This window comes from Littorina saxatilis, linkage group LG5 (assembly GCF_037325665.1).
Source record: "Littorina saxatilis isolate snail1 linkage group LG5, US_GU_Lsax_2.0, whole genome shotgun sequence".
Lineage (NCBI taxonomy): Eukaryota > Metazoa > Mollusca > Gastropoda > Littorinimorpha > Littorinidae > Littorina > Littorina saxatilis.
In genome coordinates, this window is record NC_090249.1 from 49,997,090 (window position 1) to 50,020,230 (window position 23,141).

Below are 23,141 nucleotides of genomic sequence, written 5' to 3' on the forward strand. Positions count from 1 at the left end.
CACAGACCTCCCCATCTCAGTCCTCGGTATCTGTCCCACAGACCTTACCACAGACCTCCCCATCTCAGTCCTCGGTATCAGTCCTATAGACCTTACCACAGACCTCCCCATCTCAGTCCTCGGTATCAGTCCTATAAACCTTACCACAGACCTCCCCATCTCAGTCCTCGGTATCTGTTCCACAGACCTTACCACAGACCTCCACATCTCAGTCCTCGGTATCAGTCCTATAGACCTTACCACAGACCTCCACATCTCAGTCCTCGGTATCAGTCCTATAGACCTTACCACGGACCTCCCCATCTCAGTCCTCGGTATCTGTCCCACAGACCTTACCACAGACCTCCACATCTCAGTCCTCGGTATCAGTCCTTTAAACCTTACCACAGACCTCCCCATCTCAGTCCTCGGTATCTGTCCCACAGACCTTACCACAGACCTCCACATCTCAGTCCTCGGTATCAGTCCCACAGACCTTACCACAGACCTCCACATCTCAGTCCTCGGTATCAGTCCTATAGACCTTACCACAGACCTCCACATCTCAGTCCTCGGTATCAGTCCCACAGACCTTACCACAGACCTCCCCATCTCAGTCCTCGGTATCAGTCCCACAGACCTTACCACAGACCTCCACATCTCAGTCCTCGGCATCAGTCCCACAGACCTTACCACAGACCTCCCCGTTTCAGTCCTCGGTATCAGTCCAATAGACCTTACCACAGACCTCCCCATCTCAGTCATCGGTATGAGTCGTATAGACCTTACCACAGACCTCCACATCTCATTTTTCGTCCGTGTTATCACCCAAAGACCTGTACGTCTCAGCCTCAACCCGCCCCCCTCTGTCCCAGACATCTCCTCGGCAAAGACAGCCCAGTATCAGCCCTCGGCGTCAGTCCAAGAGAGTCCAGTAGACAATGAGTCAAAATGGATTACCTAGTTGACCTGCAACAGGCTTGAACAAGTGCTCATCAATACGATCCCCAGCCCCATAGAACTCTGGTTCCTTCCCTCCATATAATAGTTTTATTTGTGTGCGTGTGTATGTGTGTGTGTGAGTGCACGTGTGTTACTAGAGGGCTAGAAGCATAGTGTATATATACCTGTATATATATATATACTCAAAGGCGTAAGCAAGCGAGAAGTGGGCAGACGACTTGGAGTGTCCCATTCTGTCGTGGTCAGGCTGCATCAAAAGTTCCAGGCCACCAACAGCGTTCTGGAGAGGCCCAGGTCAGGACGGCCTAAGAAGACAACACAGCGTGAAGATCGCTTCATCAGAAGACAAGCTCTGCAGCAGCGAGGCACCACTGCAAACATCATCAGGGGCCAGCTGAGGGTGGCAACAAACACCAACGTCAGCACGAAAACCAACCACAAACGCCTGCACGAAGTTGGCCTGCGATCACGTCGTCCAGCTGTACGGCCACAACTGACAGCAGCTCATCGCCAGGCTCGTTTGGTGTTCTGTCAGAACCATGCCAGGTGGACACGCCAGCAATGGGCCGATGTGCTGTTCAGCGATTAGTCCCGCTTTAATCTGCACCATCATGACGGTCGGGCTCGTGTAGGGAGGCGTCAGGGTGAGCGGTACAACAACGGTTTGGTGCAGGAGAGGGTGGCCTTCGGCGGGGGCTCCATCATGGTGTGGCGGGCCTTCAGTTTTCGACACAGAACCCCCTTCTACCACATTGTTGGCAACCTGACGGGCCAGTGCTACAGAGATGAGATTGTCGCCCCTTTGGTTCTACCCGCTCTACACCAGATTGGTGTGCAGGCTGTGTTCCAGGACGATAACGCGACACCTCACAGAGCGAGGCTGGTCAACAACTTCATCCAGCAGGCTGGTGTCACCAGGATGAAGTGGCCGGCCTGCAGCCCTGATTTCAACCCCATCGAGCACCTGTGGGATGAGCTGGACAGGCGAGTGAGGAACAACCACCCACCCCCAAGGAACCTGCAGCAACTGCTTCAGTTCCTGCAAATCGAATGGCAGGCCATTCCTCAGGCCTTCTGCAGGAAGCTGGTAAACTCGATGCGGAACAGGACTTCAGAAGGCATCGCAAAATGCGGCGGACACACCCATTACTGAACTGTTCGAATTTGCAAATTTTGTTTTCGACCCCCATGTTGTTTTAGAGCTTGTTGACACGTAATGCGTGAATAAAATGTCACCATATTTTGGAAAAGGATCGCAGAGATAATGAATTAAACATGTTACAAATTTGATTCAATTTTGTTTGGTGGTTTGGAAGCTGTGTGTTTGCGTAAGTGGTCCCTAACTTTTTCCTATGAGTATATATTCATGTATATACATAATAGATGATGAACCGTGAGTTCTATGCATGAAATTCACTCTGAATACTAATAATTACAGAAACAGCACAACCATGCCAGAACTCACAAAACGGCAAAAGAAAACAAAGCACCCTCACTGGAAGCTTCATACATTTATTTCCAGACAACTGAAACTGTGTACACTCTGTCGCACTGATACATACATGTAACAAAACCATATTTATCATCAATATTTACACATATATAAAAATGTAATTATCTTCCATGATGATATCTGTGTTTGCTATATATTTCAACTCTGTGAGTTGTACAAAGAAACAGAAGTGAGAGGAGGGGGGGAAATGCTGCAAGACCAAAAAAATTCAACAACAACGTTTCATCATCAACATCACCATTCAAGTTGACATAACAGACAGACATGAAAAACGTGTGAAATAATTTGTTTTAGATTATTCTGTCAGAATAGAGAAACGTTCCTCTCTGTTAAAATGCACAGATCTCTCGCACAAGGCAGTTACACATTCTCATCTCAAAAGGCTCTGCCTTCCCTACACATGTTCCACAAACGTTCAACACATACAATCACTTTGAAAAATGTCACGCTGAACACATACAAGCAATGTAAGCGTTTACAGAGGGTCTAACGCAGTAACAATATCAGGAAAACTTGCTTCAACAATGGAAAAAAACGGCCATCAGCCAAAAAGCTAGCTGATATTATGAAGGGGGAAGTGATGGATTATTTGAATGTCAGTAAATTCAAAGAAACATTATGATAGCATGTACACGACCCAAACAAGTTCAGGTAGTTGCAGTTTTATGAGTGTAAATAAAATTGCATTTTGCCAGAAATAGGTACAAATTAGTCCAACTATACTCCAACACAGTGCAAGTTAAAACTGACTTTTCTATCTTCAAATAAATCTATAGGAATTAATAGTGTATACAATTGAAAACAGAATTCATTTGAAATTGAATACAAAACTGAAATTTCTGTACAGAAGACAGGGGGAGAATCAGGCGTCCTGAGGGTAATAAATGCTTCACCTTTTAAAGGCATATGTACTCGATGACTATACACGCTAATTGCTTTACCAACAGCTGGAGACATGCTAAATTAAGTTCCATGCAAAATATTGTGGTCTGGGACCCCTTCAATGTTGAGATATGTTAATTTTCATTTTGATCTGGATCGTCCTATTTATAGATTTGGCAACACATGTAACGTTGATGCAAGGGAGCTAACACCGCGGCTTTGTTGACATCCTAACTTTTTCAGAGGCTAGAACAAGCTGTAATGCATGTATTATGGTCCGCGCATGGTGACATATCGTCATTATATGGTCTTATGGTGCGTTTGACATCGATTATGGGCAAACTACACTTTGTAAACACGGGAGCGCGTACATATGCCTTTAACCATGGCTACCTAATTTTTAGAGGTGCCAAACCTCTCTTCTCAGTATCATTTGAAAACTGTCAACTCTATTCAGTTATATTCAGCAATTAAAGTACTATTTTGGCGAGAACAATTTAGCCAGTGTCTCAGAAGCATTGTTAGTGTTTGCAACAAAGCTAGCATATCATTTATAATGCTATCTGTTGTGATTTTGTTTGTTGTCTGTTCAATTTACAGTCATTTGTTTCTGTACGTTATGCATGTAAAAGCATATAACGCAAAGTCTGCAATGTCATTGCTCATGTGCGCCAAATCGAAAGAGATTATCTGTGTACTTGGAGTTGGCAATATTGGTGTCTAATCAATCACGTTAAATTCATTTTAGCTGACAAAATTCTGTGGTACAACTACAAATGTCCGTTTGCAAAGTATCTGAGCTGAGGTTGAGATAAATGTCTGTTGTTTTTGAAACTGATAATTAATTTAAGCAAGGTTACTATTTTAAATCTTCCTCTTGAAAGCAGTAAATGAAACAAGAGAATTTAAAGGATGACAATGATGAGCAATCAACAAAGGTGTCTTGCACATTGAATAAACAACTGGGAGTATGCAAGGTTATGAAGAAATTCAAGAAGATAACATGACATTTGACAAAGGGAGGAATACCCCACTATCTAAAAAAAAAAAGCAAAGAAAAAAAAAAGCACCTTTTATAATCCTGAGCAACATTCTGCAAGGATCGGTTTCACTGTTGCCAATGTTTGGCTTCCACTAAACGGGATGCATAATGAAACATCTCAAGATTGAAATCCCCACCCCCACCCCCTCTTCCCATTCCCAGCATGTGCAACAAACCTTGCCCCAAATACGCAGGGCTACAAAATCACATCACTGTTGCGATCACTCACAATCACATTCACACCTGCCCTGCATAGACTTTCTCCGTAATTCATCAACAACAAAATGCATTGCATGATTGTAAATGGAGGACTGTTGTCACATTCACAAACAATACTTACAAAAACAACAACAGTAAACAAATAGTCGCACTTAAAAGCTCCCATCCAAACTCACTTTTATCTCTTGAGAGTTTGTTGTTTTTACATTTGGTTTGGTTTTTTTGTTTGTGTTAAAATATTAGCATCTTCTTTCCAATGCGGACACATTGCTTTCAACAGTTGAACAGTAGGTAGAATGGGTATCAACTGATGCTATAGGGGGTAAGAAACAATTTTTACATATATATATTCATATCATATGCAGAAATATGTCATGATGCTCAACAAAGATTGGCTTAAAAACACATAACTATTTCTCAAAGACAGATACTATACACATTTCTTGTTTATTGCTTTTTTCGTTACTTTAAGTCATTGCTCTGTGTTGCAGTGAATCAACCTCATCATTCATAGTGGCCTGAGGTAGTCCCACTGTATCAAATCGATGAAATCTTTGAATTCAATCATCACATATATCTGCATTCCAACAGTTAATGAATGATCCTTTCTGTTTATTATAGCGTCTCTCAAACTAATCTTGAACGTGAGAAACAGGCACAAGTCTATTGTGCACCCAACACCATTCTCACAGTTTCGACACCACACTCATCCGCCGATGGTGGAATGTAAATGTATCATGGAGAACTTGCATGAAAAGTACTTACACACACAGTCAACGGCACTCGCACAGTACAGTAAGGATAGACAAACAAAACAAGGTATAAATAGCACTGTGGTACCTGCCATGTCCGGCCCCTCCAATGAGAAGACAACTTCCAATAAAGGACACCTTCAGTTGGCCCTTTGACAAAATTCTGCCTTGAAACTAAAGGCCACCTGCTTGTTTTGTTTGTTTGCTCGTTCATGGGCTGAAACTCCCACGGCTTTTACGTGTATGACCGTTTTTACCCCGCCATTTAGGCAGCCATACGCCGCTTTCGGAGGAAGCATGCTGGGTATTTTCGTGTTTCTATAACCCACCGAACTCTGACATGGATTACAGGATCTTTTTCGTGCGCACTTGGTCTTGTGCTTGCGTGTACACACGGGGGTGTTCGGACACCGAGGAGAGTCTGCACACAAAGTTGACTCTGAGAAATAAATCTCTCGCCGAACGTGGGGACGAACTCACGCTGACAGCGGCCAACTGGATACAAATCCAGCGCGCTACCGACTGAGCTACATCCCCGCCCAAGGCCACATGCAATGTGGTGCCAAGAGTGTCCTTTCATCACAGGTACCACTGTATACTGCCAATCCAGTAAGAGGTGTTTCTGTGTTATCTACTCTGGTACCCTTCCACGTGCTACTGCTACGCCACCAAAGATCAACTTTCACTAATTCTCCTGGACTGCAATGGGGTAACTCAATCCCATCGGAGTTTGCCCACAAGACAATAATTTTACACACTTGTACACCACATTTTATCCAACATTTCAACAGCATAAACAATTCAACATTACTTTACTTTAAGATAAATGCAGAACCTATCAAAGCCTCTACATCGCAGTGTGGTCAAAATCAAAATGGACCCATTAGAAAACCATGGCTAGACATTATATAAACTAATAAACCAGGGATAGGGTAGGTTATTCACGCTAAACAACTTTGTTGATGCTATACTTTCAAAGCTCGCCATTTCTATAGAGAAACATGACCCTTTCTGCAACAATTCCTGCATAAAAGTTAAAACAGGAAAAATTTCCTACACATTAATTAAACTGCATAAATTCTGTCAAATAAACTTAGTTTGCTCTTCTAGATTAATGCAACACACACGTTTCTATGAACCAAGGAGCACCAACCAACACATTGCCCAAAACGATATCTCAAAATTTCACAAAACATGTCTATCCGGTCTTGCAGACCAGACAAATCCATGACCACATTGCCAAATAAGGAACCATTTTGGGCGGATGAAGAAAGGGAGAGCGATGGGAAAGGGTACAGTTGTGGAAGGAAGGAAAACAACGGGGTACACTTCGGTGAGGAGCCTCACATGTAATGTATCTCAATTCAAATGTGCGTCACAGATTCAGGGTAATGATATAAAATGCAACACTGAGTGCCAAACAAAATCAATTATTTTGTTGTTGTTGTTGCATGAAAAGCAAACATGTGCACGTGCTGTGTGTGTAGTAGGGCTCTGAACGCGTGCAGAAGTTGTCCGGTTTGAACACAGCGTCACCTGCACAGAGTTGATGCTGGTGCCTGGCACGAGTCATGAATCGTCCACCAGCCCCAAGTACCAACACTGGCTGTCTCATCACATCTTGGCCAGCTCTTGCCTCACAACTTCCCAGCACTGGGTATTTCCCTTATTCCAAGTACTGGGAATTCCGTTTATTCCAGCATTGGGTATTTCCATTTAACCGTAGATGATGTCATCCTGCCACGGAAGATGAGGTAGCATTTCCCCCAACTCTCCATCACTGTCGTGTGCATAACACTATGTATGCAATGATCCTCCAAACGTGCCAGCAACACGATCACGATGAAATAAACTGAAGAAAGTTTCACAGAGACAATTTTAGATACACCAGATCGTAACTTGGCCAGCAACTTTTTTTTTCCTATTTAAAAAAAAAAGGACAGACACACCCACAAAAAACCCCAACCCCATTAATTAAACACAGAAGAGATGTGGTACTGGAAGGAAAACAACGATGGCTATTTGCAATATCCATTGCTCCAGATGGGAAGATCACAATTCCAGAGTCCCCTGTTGTTGCACACTGATGAATATTCCATCCTGACAAGGTGGTGTTGGGATGTGAGCAGGATGACCGCTGGCTGCCGACTCCACAGCGACTGACCAATGGTGGAGAGTTGGTGGTGGGTGAACACCAGGAAAGGCTACCACAAGTGAAAAATGCGCAGCGTCCAGTACACAATGCAGGCCATTGTGTTGGTGTTGGTGGCTACTCCCCCAGTGAAGAGAGGAAAGAGGGGTGAGGACGAGTGAGGACTGTCTTTATCAGTGCGATAGACTGCAGCGGTGGAGAGCAGAAATGCGAGTGCCTCCCTCCCTCTCTCTCTCACTCACTCTGCCGGCGCTTTGCTCGTCTCTCTCACGGTCGGTGAAATCTGAAAAACACAGCATGGTCCAGTGATTATACAGTCCAACCATGTACATAACCACCACCTGCCCACAATCGCCACACCAAAGGATCCCAATACATTTTAAATTTTTAATTGACCTTTGTATAGCGACCACCTATCTCTAACGACCTTTTAGGTCAGTCCCTTGGGTGGTTGTTACAGACGGATTCCATTGAACTAGCCTTTTTGAAAACTATTTTGATAGGTACAGATCACCTCTTGAGAACTATGTGTGGAAAATGACCACCCCAAAGGGTCACCGACAGGCTTTTTCTAAATAGTTCGCCTTTCCATAACCACCACCTGTCTATAACGACCATTTTTGGTTGGTCCCTTGGCTGGTCCTTATAGACAAGTTCCACTGTATTTCTCTGCAAGTAGGATTTCTAAAGTTTAGAATTTTTATGCCAAAGAGCCGTATCATATTCCTGCATGTAGCAACTTTGTTATGAAGGTAATAGCAAAATCTTTTGAATCAAATATTAACAATCAACTATTCACTCCCATACACTCTCAGTAATAAAATGAGTAGCAGCGTTGTGTTTATTATGGTGAGTGAAATTGTTCAGCCAACAAACCTTGTGAGATGCTTACTCTCCTCGTGCACGTCCATCTCTTTGCTCTTGAACTCGTTCAGCTCCTTGCGAATCACCGCCTGCACACACACACACAAAGCATGTCAGTCAAGCTTACACATCTCGGCATTTAACAGACCTTTCTTTTCTTTATTTGGTGTTTAACGTCGTTTTCAACCACGAAGGTTATATCGCGACGGGGAAAGGGGGGAGATAGGATAGAGCCACTTGTCAATTGTTTCTTGTTCACAAAAGCACTAATCAAAAATTTGCTCCAGGGGCTTACAACGTAGTACAATGGAGAATGCAAGTTTCCAGTACAAAGGACTTAACATTTCTTACATACTGCTTGACTAAAATTGACTATATTCTATACAAGAAACAAGGGTAAAAAGAGAAACAGAATCCGTTAGTCGCCTCTTACGACATGCTGGGGAGCATCGGGTAAATTCTTCCCCCTAACCCGCGGGGGGTTTTAACAGACCTCGGAACCCCTGTATTGTACTTGGAGTACTGTATTCTCAAACAAACTTGGTGTATTTTCAGAAAAATGAGCGTACACATGTACTCCACACAGCATTTGAACATCCATGCTTCAACCATGCATCCGTCGCACCGTTAATTCAGTTTACTAAAACATTTAAAACAAATGCTTCTTTCAATGTTTACTGACAAAACTTATAATCATGTGTCAAAATACTGGATCAGCTTCGAGATGCGCTTGAGAAAAATTAGTCATGGACATTTTTTGGTGGTATTTTTTGTCAACTGACTGTACAGATCGTGTTCTAGACAATCATGCGTATAAAATACGGCAAAATTGTATGAGTTCCCAGGTCTGATTTAGCTATGACAGCATTACAGACGTGCCTACCTGTAAAATGACGCTTCAGAAGTATTGAGTCCAATTCTAAGTACATACAATGGAATCACCAAAAGGTCTTATCTCAAGACCTCCACAAATCTGAGAAAATCAGGTCTTAAAAAGGAGGGAGTAATGGGGGTAATTTTACAGAGGTTATAAACAGAAAATCTGAGAAAAAAGGGAGGGAGTCTTAAATTAGGGCGTCTTTGAAGAGGGGTGCCACTGTAGTGGAGCACTGTTTTCACCAGCAGGCAACAAAGTCAGACTTCAATTTATAATTCCCGTCACAGGTGACACAGCGACAGAGAGAGAGGGAGGAAGAGAGAGGGAGACAGAGAGAGGCGTATACTTTGTCTTGGGGTTAGCTTGGTCCAGAGAGAAGAATAACAAGAAGGGCAAAGCCCATACGACTCACATGCTTGACCTTGACCTTTACATAGCAATGACATCATACACTAAGAACTGCTTTACACATTTTTCCTACCAAAATACATGTGACCTTGACCCAAGGTCAAGGTCATCCAAGGTCATGCAACACAAAGCTGTTAATTCAAGACATAGGAAGTACAATGGTGCTTATTGGCTCTTTCTACCATGAGATATGGTCACTTTTAGTGGTTCACTACCTTATTTTGGTCACATTTCATAAGGGTCAAAGTGACCTTGACCTTGATCATATGTGACCAAATGTGTCTCATGATGAAAGCATAACATGTGCCCCACATAATTTTTAAGTTTGAAACAGTTATCTTCCATAGTTCAGGGTCAAGGTCACTTCAAAATATGTATACAATCCAACTTTGAAGAGCTCCTGTGACCTTGACCTTGAAGCAAGGTAAACCAAACTGGTATCAAAAGATGGGGCTTACTTTGCCCTATATATCATATATAGGTGAGGTATTGAATCTCAAAAACTTCAGAGAAAATGGGAAAAATGGGAAAAATAGCTGTTTTTTAGACAACATTTATGGCCCCTGCGACCTTGACCTTGAAGCAAGGTCAAGATGCTATGTATGTTTTTTGGGGCCTTGTCATCATACACCATCTTGCCAAATTTGGTACTGATAGACTGAATAGTGTCCAAGAAATATCCAACGTTAAAGTTTTCCGGACGGACGGACGGACGGACGACTCGGGTGAGTACATAGACTCACTTTTGCTTCGCATGTGAGTCAAAAAGAGAGAGAGAGGGAGAGAGAGACTCCGAGATACTCTTGGAGAGAGAGGAAGAGACAGAGAGAGAAAAAGAGAGGTATTTAACTTGTCTTTGGGGGTTAGTTTGGTCCAGAGAGAAAGAGAGGGATAGAGAGAGAATTATAGAGAAAGAGAGAGACTCTCAGATATACACTCAGGAAGAGGGAGAAAGAGAGAGAGACTCAGTGAGAGAGAGAGAGACTCAGAGAGAGAGGTGTTTACCTTGTCTTTGGGGGTTAGCTTGGTCCAGGGTTTGTCTGCGCGGCGATCGTATTCAGAGGCGGAGGTGACCTCAATGTAGTCGTTGAACTTGATGATCTTCCTCTCCCTCAGTTCCTCCACGCTTGGTCGAAAACTCAGCTGAAAGTTTACAGTTTTAGTTTGATCAGTCTTCTTCTCCTCTTCTTCATTACCTTCATCATCACTTGAAACGTGTGTATAGTAATGTTTGTGTTTCGTTTCATTCATTAGTATTGTTTGCATTTTAATTTCTTTCTTTAGCGATAATCTTTTAGTATACTTGTAATTTGATTGTATGTGTGTGTGTGTGTGTGTACTGTGTGTGTGTGTGTGTGTGTGTGAGTGTGTGTGACTGAGGGTGTGTGTGTGTGTATCTAAGGACAGATTGTAAGAAAAGGCCTAGCCTTAAATTTTTATCCTTGTTAAATAAAGTTCAGTTCAGTTCAGTTCGCTTCTTTAGATGTCCACTCCTGTGGCGTATGCGGATGCTGCAGTTTGATTAGTGTGCAATACATTTGTCTTATTCTCCATATTGCACACATACACACACCAGCATAGCTACACTCACTCAATCATGGGTGTCATCTTCAAGAAGTCATGTGCTACCAAAGCAGACTACCACTTCTAAATCAGCTACATTACCTCCCTTTATGCAACTTTTGTGAGGCAGACGCACAGTCACAGACACACAATCTATCATGGATGCAATCTTCAAGAAGCAAGGTGAGACTGCTGCTTCCTACTTTCCACACAAGCTGCATTACCTCCCTTTACATATATGGCTGAATGGTTGCATCAAAAGAATCCGCCAGGGTGTTGATTTTTCAAATGTGTCCAATTGGAAGGCTCCCATCCCAGGTAAAAACCAGATTTTTGGTCTACACCGCCTCTTCGCACCATCTTGCTTACCTTTCTGATGAGGAATCTTCTCTTTTCCTCCTTCTCTGCCAGATATTCATCTGTGGACTGGTCTGAAAGAAAATAACCACACTTTGTCACAAATGGCACATTTTCCTGACATACACAAGTCTCGTTGTTGATATTAGGTGTGGGCACTAGGGTGTGTGAAATAGCCTGAAAATGACCTAAAAGTCTAAAATAGTGAACTTATTCCTAACTTGAATCTCAAAAACTGCTCTATCAAAAACAGATTCACTTAATGCCCAATATGATGTCATCAAAGACATTTATCCAAAAAATGGGAAAATACAGGTATGGGGATATCATCTGGAAGAATGTTTCTGCAAAGTTTCATAAAGAACTGTCCAGTTGTTTCCTGGGAATCGCTCTCCACACACATACACACAGACACAAACACACCACCACAACCATTTTTGTCTTGATTCCTAGTTTATCTGAAAACTTGACTGAATGTAAAAAGAAAAGGAAAAACCCAAAGTATTGAAATGTACTCACACTGACTGTGTATAATGTTCCTGTTCTCCAGCTCCTCCAGAGTTGGACGTAAACTCAAGCGCCTGGAAACAAACAAACAAACAAGCGATCAAAATTCACCATCCCGCATCCAGCAGACACAAGTTCATACAAATTTTGTCCATCACTCATCACAAATATCTTTGAATGTGCTTGTTTACCTGGAGCGGTTTCTTTTTCTTTAGTTTTGCAAAGCCTAATATTAATTTTGGCGAAGTGGATTTCGCAAAGTCTACTTCACAAAGCTTGCTGCACAAAGCTTTAGCACTGAGTTTTCAGAAAAAAGACTTTACGAAGTCAACTTCGGGCTCAATAGACAAATTCCGAAAATAACTCTGTCGGGTTTGTATGGGTTGTGAAAGAGTGAATGCCCTTGCTTTTTATTCGGACAAACATTGGAGGGGCCAATCACTAGCAAGGGAATCATGTGGACAAGAGCACGTGTGAAGTTATTTGTCAGAGCAAAAGCAAGAGTACAAACCCGACAGTTATATCTGAAAATCTTATTTACAGGACAGCCGAGACTTTTCTCATGAATGGGGCGCGCAGGATTTGCATACATGGTACTTGGATAGTGTGTGTGTGAGTGTTTGTGTGTGTGTGTGTGTGTGTGTGTGTGAGTGTGAGTGTTTGTGTGTGTGTGTGAGTTTGTGTGTGTGTGTGTGAGTGTTTGTGTGTGTGTGTGTGAGTGTTTGTGTGTGTGTGTGTGTGTGTGTTTGTGTGTGTTTGTGTGTGTTTGTGTATGTGTGTGTGTGTTTGTGTGTGTGTTTGTGTGTGTGTGTGAGTGTGTGTGTGTGTGTGTGTGTGTGTGTGTGTGTGTGTGTGTGTGTGTTTGAGTGTGTGTGTGTGTGTGTTTGTGTTTGTGTGTGTGTGAGTGTTTGTGTGTGTGTGTGTGTGTGTGAGTGTGTGTGTGTTTGTGTTTGTGTGTGTGTGCTTTTATGTCCCAAGGACAGATAGTTAGAAAAGGCCCAGCCTTAAATCTTCATCCTTGAATGATAAAGTTCAGTTTAGTTCTTCCACTGTTCTCTCTCTCTCTCTTACACACACACAACACACACACTGTGTTGCTGAGACTTCAATTCATAATACCGGTCACAGGCAGCACAGTGAGAGAGAGAGAAAGGGAGAAAGGGAGAGAGAGAGAGAGGCGTATACTTTGTCTTGAGGTTAGCTTGGTCCAGAGAGAAAAAGAGAGGGAGATAGAGAGAATTATTTATAGAGAAAGAGAGACTCAGAGACAGAAAGAGTGAGAGAGAGAGGGAAAGAGAGAGACTCCGAGAGGGAAAGAGAGAGACTCCGAGAGGGAAAGAGAGAGAGAGGTGTTTACCTTGACTTTGGGGGTTACCTTGGTCCAGAGAGAAAAAGAGAGAGATATAGAGAAAGAGAATGAGAGATAGAAACTCAGGGAGAGAGAGACAGAGAGAGAAAGAGAAACAGACTCAGAGAGAGAAAGAGAGAGACTTGGTGAGGTGAGTGTTACCTGGTGAGTTTGGATCCAATCTTTTCCCGTATGTCAGCCTTCTCCTGCTCAGACTGCACGGGGATGATGTTCTTCTCCTCCAGGTCCTGCATGGTGGGCCGGTTGCTGAGGAACCGTGCCAGGCTGTCTTGTCTAGCCACCTTTGACGCCAGAGAACCTGCACACATTGCATGTTTTTCTCATGAATGGGGCGCGCAGGATTTGCATACATGGTACTTTGATAGTGTGTGTGTGTGTGAGTGTTTGTGTGTGTGTGTGTGTGTGTGTGTGTGTGTGTGTGTGTGTGTGTGAGTGTTTGTGTGTGTGTGTGTGTGTGTGTGTGTGTGTGTATTCGTCCCAAGGACAGATAGTTAGAAAAGGCCCAGCCTTAAATCTTCATCTTTGATTGATAAAGTTCAGTTCAGTTCTCCCACTGTTCTCTCTCTCTCCCTCTCTCTCACACACACACACACACACACACACACACACACACACAGTTCAAACCAAGACCTACTTTCTTCATAGTCCTCTTTGTAGTGAATCTCTCCGTCATCGGAATCTGAGTCGTCCGTCGGCAGATTGTCGTAGTCTGGCTGAAACTGTTGGGGGTAGGGAGGGAGCTGGGGAGGTGGAGGAGGGGGTGCCATGTTCTCTTTATCATAGTCACCAGCACCACTGCAACAAAACGTAAGAGATCATGTATAAGCTACACATACAAAATGAACAGTCGAACCCGTCTTTTAACCAACACCCTAGGGACTGGCCACAAGGTCGTTATAAAAAGGTGGTTGCTATGGAAAAGGTCAATCATATAGGAAAAAAACAACTCGTGAGGGATCTTGCTGCACATGTCGCGTGCATTTAGAGAGCTTACGTCCCTTTGTTTCTGAAATATCTCCCCGACGCCAAAAAATCAAATCCCAACTCACTGTGAGTTAAAGGCGACAAACTGCGGGCGTGGAATGACGATGCCGACGTTTCTGCCCGCCATGGGCCCGGATTGGGCCCCAGGGTTGGGCGAGGCAGAGCGGTTCATGGATTGGTTGAAAGACAGGTCGGGAGGGGCGGGTGACGAGGCGTGGGAATGAGAGGGCGAGGCCAGGGGGCGGGAGAGACTGGAGGAGGGGACCGAGCCAGGGAAGGGAGGGGGGGAGGGGAGGCCCTGACCAGACCCGTTTCTAGCTCCCCTGAGAGCGCTCTTGTTCGGTCGGCGGTTGAGGTCGGGCTCGCTGGCGGGGACTGCCTCGTAGGGCGGGTAGGGGCGCACAGCCTGCCCATCCTCCAAGTACATCACGTTTGTCTGCTCTTCGTCCGACTGTTCGTCTGGTGGTGGCTCTGGCTCTGTTATGTGTACAGGGGAGGAATCTGCAATGAACAACAAAACAAGTCAGTCCAGGCTCTGTTATATGTACCGGGGAGGAATCTGAAATGAACAACAGAACAAGTCAGTCCAGGCTCTGTTATATGTACAGGAGAGGAATCTGCAATGAACAACAGAACAAGTCAGTCCAGGCTCTGTTATATGTACAGGAGAGGAATCTGCAATGAACAACAAAACAAGTCAGTCCAGGCTCTGTTATATGTACCGGGGAGGAATCTGCAATGAACAACAAAACAAGTCAGTCCAGGCTCTGTTATATGTACCGGGGAGGAATCTGAAATGAACAACAGAACAAGTCAGTCCAGGCTCTGTTATGTGTACAGGGGAATCTTAAATGAACAACAAAACCAGATAGCCGTGTGAGTGTAAGTGTAACAAGCAAATTGGCCTATGCATGCACACACTGGCAAGAACGTGATATTTCAGTTTACTGAGTGGTGAAGGAAAGGAATGGAGCATTGTCAGAGTCTGAGGAGGTTAGAACTAGTGTCCTCACAAGACTGCTGTCTCTCTCGCTTTCTCTCTCTCACACACACACACACACACACACACACACACACACGAAAGCAAGAACACACACACGTGCACACACACACACACACACACACACACACACACACACACACACACACACACACACTCTCTCTTTCCAACATGCCGTCTCTCTCGCTTTCTCTCTCTCTGACACACACACCCTCTCTCTCTCTCTCTCTCTCTGACACACACACACACGCTCAGACAAAATAAACCAAGCAAAAGGTTCAACAAATCATTCACTCAGCACAAACCCACAAAACTCCACCCCCTCCCTCACCACTAATGGTAACGTGACGGCGAGGCACTTGTGTGAGTGAGCCAGGGTTGTTTTGTTCATCATCCGTAGAACTGACGGAGACGCCGCGCCGCTTGATCTCTGTGGGCGAGGAGGCGGCCTGGTTGTCTCCCATGGCTCCGAAGGGCAGAAGTCGCGGCTGGGGGGCGGGGCTGGGTGAATGCTGGTTTGGCGTGGGGCTGGGGCATGCCGGGACGATGATGGGCCGCACGTGTGTGGAAGAGACTGCAATGGAGACAAAAAAGACTTAAGATCAAGCAACGTGAGTTGAATGCGTAATGGGACACAAAATGGTTGGAAAGTCAACAGCTTGTTTGTCTCTCTGTGCCCGAAAGGAATAATACACTGATTGGCTGCCATTTAAAACTTTGAGGTTATCATGGTAGACTGACGCCCAACCAAAGCCACATTGAAGCCTGACAGAGCGAAGCGCCTTGACAGGCACACCTACCAACCCTGGTAAAACCTCAAGTGTAGCAATTTACACTTTGGGGGAATTTTCAGCGCAGCAAATGCTGTTTTACGGTAGTATGGTCTCAAATTTATTTGCAGCTCTGTGACAGGGCACCTGCAATATAGGGCACTTTCAGCAGGTGTAAAGGAAGTTTGTTCACAACTAATACTGCTCTAACGAGCAGAAAAGCATCAGAGGAGATGTAGAAAAAGTTCAAGATCTTCAAGGGACAGTTCAATCGTACCTGTGTTGCTGTTGAGGGTGATCTCAGCCTGTGTGGTCACCGAGGCGGAGACCGGTGTGACCGAATCTGATATGGACACGGTGACATCGCCCGCAGACGTGGCGGTGGTAGGGGTGGAACAGGAGGTGGTGGGGGCCCCATCCCTGGTCTCTGAGGGGGTGGTGGTGGTGGTTCCATCACCCTGACCCTGGTGTCTGCCATCATTCTCGTGTGCCTTCTCCTCCTCCGACTCTTTCACACTCTCTGCAACACACAAGTTCCACTTTGTAAGCTTGAGTGCCCTAAGGAATGTGTTTGTGTGTGTGTGTGTGTGTGTGTGTGTGTGTGTTTCATTTGTTTTGCTTTTCCTCCTGGGACTGCAAAGTGTGTTGCAATACATGAAGTTGGAAAAGAAACATGTCTGTCAGGTATGTGTTTTATGGCCTTACTAAACAAAGAAAGAACATAGACTTGTTTGGGATGGGAAAAACAGCAAGAGAGGGGCGGTGTGTGTGTGCATGTGTAAAAACAGTGTGGCACTTGACATCTGGTGTTATGTATCACTCATGTTGCCAGTTTCAAGTTTATTTGATGTTGTGGTTGTTTTTCACCAGCAGCTGTTATCATTTCCATGCCTACTCAGCCCAAAGCAACACTCTTGCTGCCCCCCCTCCCCCCCTTTCCATGCTATTTACTCCTAGCTGACCACCATGATTGATCCCTGTACAACCAGGGGCTAGCTTTCTCCTCTCTCATCCAATCACATCAGTGACCTCAAAGATGTTACAAGTGAACCCCCCCCCCCTTTTTAAGACCCCCCAATTTGAGACTCCCTCCTTAAATTTTAAGACCCTGGTTTCTCAAACATTTTGTTCACAACGTCTCTAAATGCACTTCCAGTTAAGACTCCCTCCTTTTTAAGACCTGATTTTCTCAGATTTGTGGAGGTCTCAAAAGGGGGGTTCCACTGTATAGAAAGGCAACCACTCTGCAGACATCCACAAACACCTGATGCCAGCTATAGAAAGAAAATCATGTGGCAAACAACAGCCTTTGCTCAGCCAGAAGGGCACCCCCAGTGTCCAATTAAGCCTCCTCCTTCAATAGACATCAGGTGTTATTTTTATCATAGGACTGGAGTGCCAGTACCCAAGGCCCACTTTTGTGCCAATACACAAGTCTGAAAGTCTGCTTGACTTGGTTTACCTTGGCACTGCTTGTTTACCTGACTTTCTTACCTGCTGGCGCACTACATTACACAGGGCTGGATTGTTGAGGGCTTATTCACTTAGCCAACACACCTTCCCGCTAACAGTCAGATCTGTGCAGCGCATGTTAACACTAAGATGCACTAGAGCACAGGGATGATCGAAGAAGGGTCTAGAAAAGTGCAGTGTGCATGCACCCAGTACACATCTTCCCCAAACCTGGATCCTATCAACTGTAAATTTACCAGTAAAATCATAAGAAATAATATCCGCAACTGATCATATAGATATTTATACTGGGTGATTGCTGTTTGACCGATTCTTTTTTTTACCCATAATTCCCATGTATTTGCTGTGTTTTGCAATGGGTGTGACTTCATGAACGCAAAAGAAGAATCCTGGCACATGCATGCATGGTAAAGCAGAAAAAGACTGGGGCTAACTAAATATAGGCCCTGATTTATGTAACTCCCAGTCACTTGGCTGAAAACAAGCAAGGCTAGTTATCGGCACTTTGGCAAGACGTTTTTCTGGGCGATTACTCTCCAAGCAAGTGCATAGAATTCCTGCACGATTGCATCATCGCGGTAGCAGCGCAAAATTCCTATCTTGCGCAATATGATAAACTGCTTGGCCTATTTGTGGCTCGTGGTGCAAATACACCCTGTCAACTTATTACCAGCGCTGAGCCAGCTGCTGCTTTCTACGTCAGTATTCTCTACATATATATATATATCACTCAGTATTCTCTACATATATATATATATATATAATATGTATGCACTTTGGAATTCATGTCTGTCAAAAAGATGGAGGCTGAAGAGGTTTGGGTGAGGGTGTTTGGGGAATCGGTGTGTGTGTGTGTGTGTGTGTGTGTGTGTGTGTGTGTGTGTGTGTGTGTGCATGTGTGTGTGTATGTGTGTGTGTGTGTGTGTGTGTGTGTGTGCGCCTGTGTGTGTGTGTGCGCATGCCTCTGGGTGTGTGTATGTATGTGTGTCAGTGTGAGTTGAGAGATAAATCTAGGGAGTGAAACAAGAAGGTAAAGAGGGAATTACCCCCACATGACCCAAAACAGGCCCACTGATCCTAAGAGAAAGTCACATTCATTTAGTCAGGAAGGTAAATCAATTTTCAATTTCTGAGCCTGCTTGTATAGCCGGCATAGCCCTCAACTGTTCCCAAGAGGGCGTTAAATTCAATTAGTCAGGAAAGTAAATCAATTTTCAATTTTCACCTAGCCCACAACTGGTCCTAAGAGGATCTTAAATTCACTAAGTGGGACAGGGAGGAAAATCAATTTCTCAGTTTGTGAGCTCTCCATCTGTGATACAAACCTTACTTGACTACAGTGAAACCCCCCTTTTTAGACACCCCCCCCCCCAAAGACCCTGATTTCTCTGACTTTTTGATCAGAACCTCTGTAAAATTACCTTCATTTTTAAGACTCCCTCCTTTTTAAAACCTCATTTTCTGAAAAAATTTCCTCTGTACTTCACAAGGTTAAGCAGAGCTGTGAAAATGCAAATCAATGCACATTTGACAAGCCCCCAGAGCAAGAGATACTGGGACTGTGGTGGTAGCCTTGGTCCCGTGAACGACCCAGCTCACCACATCTATCATGGTGGCAGGTGCACTCAAAGAATCCACTCCTTCATGTCTCTCTCTTCTGTGATCATCCCAGGTGGTGTGACATTTCCTGGTGCCAGTGCGACCAACATCTACTCATCTCTTGTCCACATTGGGGACCCACTAATGATATAGTGGTCAGATAGAGTGGTCCCAGGCACAGTCCTTCCTGTTGACTATCTCAACCCTGCCCTGGTCTCTGCATGGGAAAAGGCCATCCCTCCATTTAGACACATACCCCAAATCAACATCTTGACTGCTTTCTGTGTAGAGTTGATTTTTATTTTTTTATAATTTTGTTGATGCTGTTGTACACCTGTTCCTTGTCTGGGTGTGCTCTCACACCGCCCACGTCCCAGTATCCACTACTCCATCCACACTTAAATTTCGTTTCGCTGCCAGACTTATCGATTCCATTTTCTTGGTTTATCAATTTCGCAGGGACGAGAGACTCTTTAAATAACTTGATTCCTACAGAAAATCCCCACTCTGCAAAGTAATCATCCGAGCTGCTGATTTTGGATATGTTTCCAAGTGGAGGGATGGCCTTATAGCATGTACAATCCTAGATGTGAGATGGTGAGCGCAACTGTTTGCACGGGAAGGACTGTGCCTTTAGGATCTAGGGTCCTGTCCTTGTCTTGACAATGGAGTCCTGCTAATGATCGAGCTGTCTCAGTGATAATGACCGTCTAGTGGTATTGAGTTTCTCCTGGACTAGCTGTCTAACTCGGTCGCTGCGCATGCCCGCAACATTGCTCAGCCTTCATTATTGTCATCTCACTATATCCCCTGACACGAGTGTTAGAAGAGATTTTTTTGTTTTTTTCGTTTACTTACAAACAAAGATGGCTCAACGGAGGGCAACCGTTTTCGACTAGATTGCATGAAAGATGGTCGAGGGGGAGAAAGATAAACGCAACATGAACACGATCTGAGATACATGAACAAATCTGAAAGTGACTTATTGTTCCAAAATAATATTGTCATTCTGAGGATGGACACCCAAAACTGCCATGAATTTACGTCTTGGAGCTCACAAAAGTCTGATAATTTTAGCTACAAGTCTGAAGATACTTATGTGTGACAAGTGGAAGGATGTTCCCCAGGTAAAAAAGTCTGGGCAGATATGAAATAGAAGAACTGTGCCTTTCAAACATCCATGCGGGTGTCAGGGTCAAGTGAAAAGATACCAAATACCACCAGGTGACTGCCCTGGATCTTATTACCATCAGCCTCCCCACCACCACCTCTACTAACCGCTCCCTGCCCCCCCCCCCTTTCACATGCTGACCCAGACAGAAAGAAAGAACAAGAAAGAAAGAGACAAAGGAATACACACATAATTGAAGAAAAGAAATAACTATGAACAGAAAGAAAGAAATTACGAAAGAAAGACGAAAAGTGAAAAAGAAAGAGAAAAAAGAAAAAAACTGAAAAGAAAGACAAAGGGAGCAAAAGGATGTTGGCGTGGACTGATAGTGCTTGCATTGCGAAATCCACTTCCCCGTTATAAACTCACCATTAATTCTCCACGCTGCGCAGAGCCTCTACACTTTACAAAGGGCAACTGCTTGGCAACCATGGTTTTTTCAACTGCTGTAAAGGGTATCTAGTTTCTTGACTGTCATAAAGGTCAGCTAATTCTATGATCAATATTGTTTCTTTGAGTGTACGGAGACTTCAGCGGCGCAACCCCCCCCCCCCCCCCCCCATTTAATTTTAAGACCCAATCTTTCCAGACTTTCTGTTCATAACGTCCGTAAATGTACATGTAAGACTCTCTACTTTTTAAGGCCTGATTCTCTCGCTTTTTTTTTTAGGTTCTAGCAGGAAGGTTCCACTGTATCACTCATTTTAAAAAAAGCAGACTGAATTAAACATCTAGATAAAACTAAGAGACATAGAAACAATAAAAAGGAGAACTAAAGTAAGGGAAAAACTCAAAAAGGCAAACAGATTACGTAAGCTTTGAAATGTCATCATCTAAAAAAGGTTTATTTTTAATGTTTAATATGACACATTTATTCATTTGGGGTATTTAACTCAAACCATCACACCAAAGGAAGAAAGAAAAGAAGGACAGATAGAAGAAAAGAATCTAAATCTCACCATCGGTCATTCTTTTGTCCAGCATGGTGACAATCTTTATACCAAACACCAAACAGCTGGTCACTTGTACAACATCGATCTCCCGTATAAACTCCACAACATCAACACCAAACTTCCGCCCACATACGTCACAACACCAATAAAGTCGAAAAACAGAAAATGTAGCTTTTAGTTAACACAACACCAATTCACTTGGCTTGAAGACGAAAAAGAGAAAGTCAGCTTTCACTTAACACAAAACCAATATGTAGCATCACTTTGACGAGGTCAAAAGAGAAACAGTTTAGCTTTCACTTAACACAAAACCAATATGTAGCATCACTTTGACTGAGGTCAAAAGAGAAACAGTTTAGCTTTCACTTAACACAAAACCAATATGTAGCATCACTTTGACTGAGGTCAAAAGAGAAACAGTTTAGCTTTCACTTAACAAAAAAACCAATACCATCACTTTGCTTGAAGTCAAAAGAGAAACAGTTTAGCTTTCACATTACAAAAAACCAATCACTTTACTTGAAGGCGAAAGAGAGAAAGCTTTCACATGACACAACACCAATGCCGTCACTTTGCAGAAAGTCGAAAAACAAAACACTTAAAAATGTCGCCACACCATACAACACCAATAAGTTCACGTTCGTTTTAAGACAACAGATCAACACTCAAACGTCGTCTTTGGTCAGGATACCAGTAACAGCACGGTCTTTTCAACACAACATTTCTGACACTTTTCCCAACTGCGTCACAAAAGGAATACCAAACGTTGCGGGCTGTCAAAAGCAAGACGTCACGATGGTCACTCTGCAACACTGGACACTTAGTGGGCAGCGCTATTAGGCTCACCTTCGCTGTCCGACAGCTCTAAGTCCAAGTCAATGGACATTTGACGGACCATAAACCGTCTGTTGCTGGCCCCGTGCCGTGATGATTTCTTTGATCTGGACATCAGTAGATACCTCTTTGACACTAGACTCGGGAAAAGTGTCGACAAAAGTCGCCGTGCTAACTACAATGCCTGGAACTACTCTTACACACTATTCTTTGAGCAGCGGGTGACAGATCGTTGACTTAATTTTTACATTTAGTCAAGTCTGTTTGTCTCTTAATTTCAAACAGCTACAATTTGCGACTCTTCCTAAAACAAACATCAACCTCAAAGTAAAACCGTCTACGAATAAGTTCTTTTATATCTGTCCCTGACCGAGACAAACCACACAGATTCCAACGCTCTGTGCAAATGGAATCGATCTGCAGTCTCGCATCACCCAATCAAACGTTGTGTGCGAGTGGGAACATTCAATCACTGTCCAGTGTCTTATCTCCACGAAATCAGACCACTGTCGCGGTAGCGCTAATCAAAGAGAGAGGGAGAGATCGTGATGTGTTGTCCGGACAGAGAAGCGATCGCTGCGTGTATCAGGAATCAGGCCGAGTGAACGCCACACTGTGCGAGAGACAAGAGATGGCGAAGCGATCTGTACGTGCAGCAAGTTCCGTGCGGTGTGTCACGCCAGCCACAAACAGGAGATCGAGGGAACTCCACACGAGGGATGGGAGAAAGCAGGCTGGCAGACAGGTATACACACACAGGTACAGCTACATCGGCAGCTGGCTTTTTGGCTCACAAACAAGCTGGGTACAGTACAGGTAGACCAAAAACCGGATAGCACTACCTATCTCTGGCATCAGATAACAAGGTGTGGTCGAAGCGGCGAGGAATCAGGCCAGTCACCTCATAAAC

At 44.1% G+C, this 23,141-nt stretch overlaps 1 protein-coding gene across 3 annotated transcripts in view; it reads right to left on the reverse strand.

Moving 5' to 3' along the window:
• Positions 1–2,438: 2,438 nt before the first annotated feature.
• The window catches only part of LOC138967377 (phosphatase and actin regulator 1-like), a 73,732-nt gene continuing 53,029 nt past the window's right edge, over positions 2,439–23,141 (reverse strand). For 2 of the 3 annotated variants that reach the window (XM_070339909.1, XM_070339910.1), the window contains 10 exons: positions 16,479–16,721; positions 15,763–16,005; positions 14,497–14,932; positions 14,082–14,242; positions 13,589–13,745; positions 12,091–12,152; positions 11,584–11,645; positions 10,657–10,794; positions 8,379–8,455; positions 2,439–7,785 (listed from right to left, as the gene is read on the reverse strand). In XM_070339909.1, the coding sequence (XP_070196010.1) occupies positions 7,770–7,785; positions 8,379–8,455; positions 10,657–10,794; positions 11,584–11,645; positions 12,091–12,152; positions 13,589–13,745; positions 14,082–14,242; positions 14,497–14,932; positions 15,763–16,005; positions 16,479–16,721 (1,595 nt within the window). In that variant the 3' untranslated portion in view covers positions 2,439–7,769. Of the gene's footprint in view, positions 7,786–8,378; positions 8,456–10,656; positions 10,795–11,583; positions 11,646–12,090; positions 12,153–13,588; positions 13,746–14,081; positions 14,243–14,496; positions 14,933–15,762; positions 16,006–16,478; positions 16,722–21,403; positions 22,898–23,141 lie in introns of those variants that run through there. The other variant, XM_070339912.1, reaches the window with a different exon arrangement.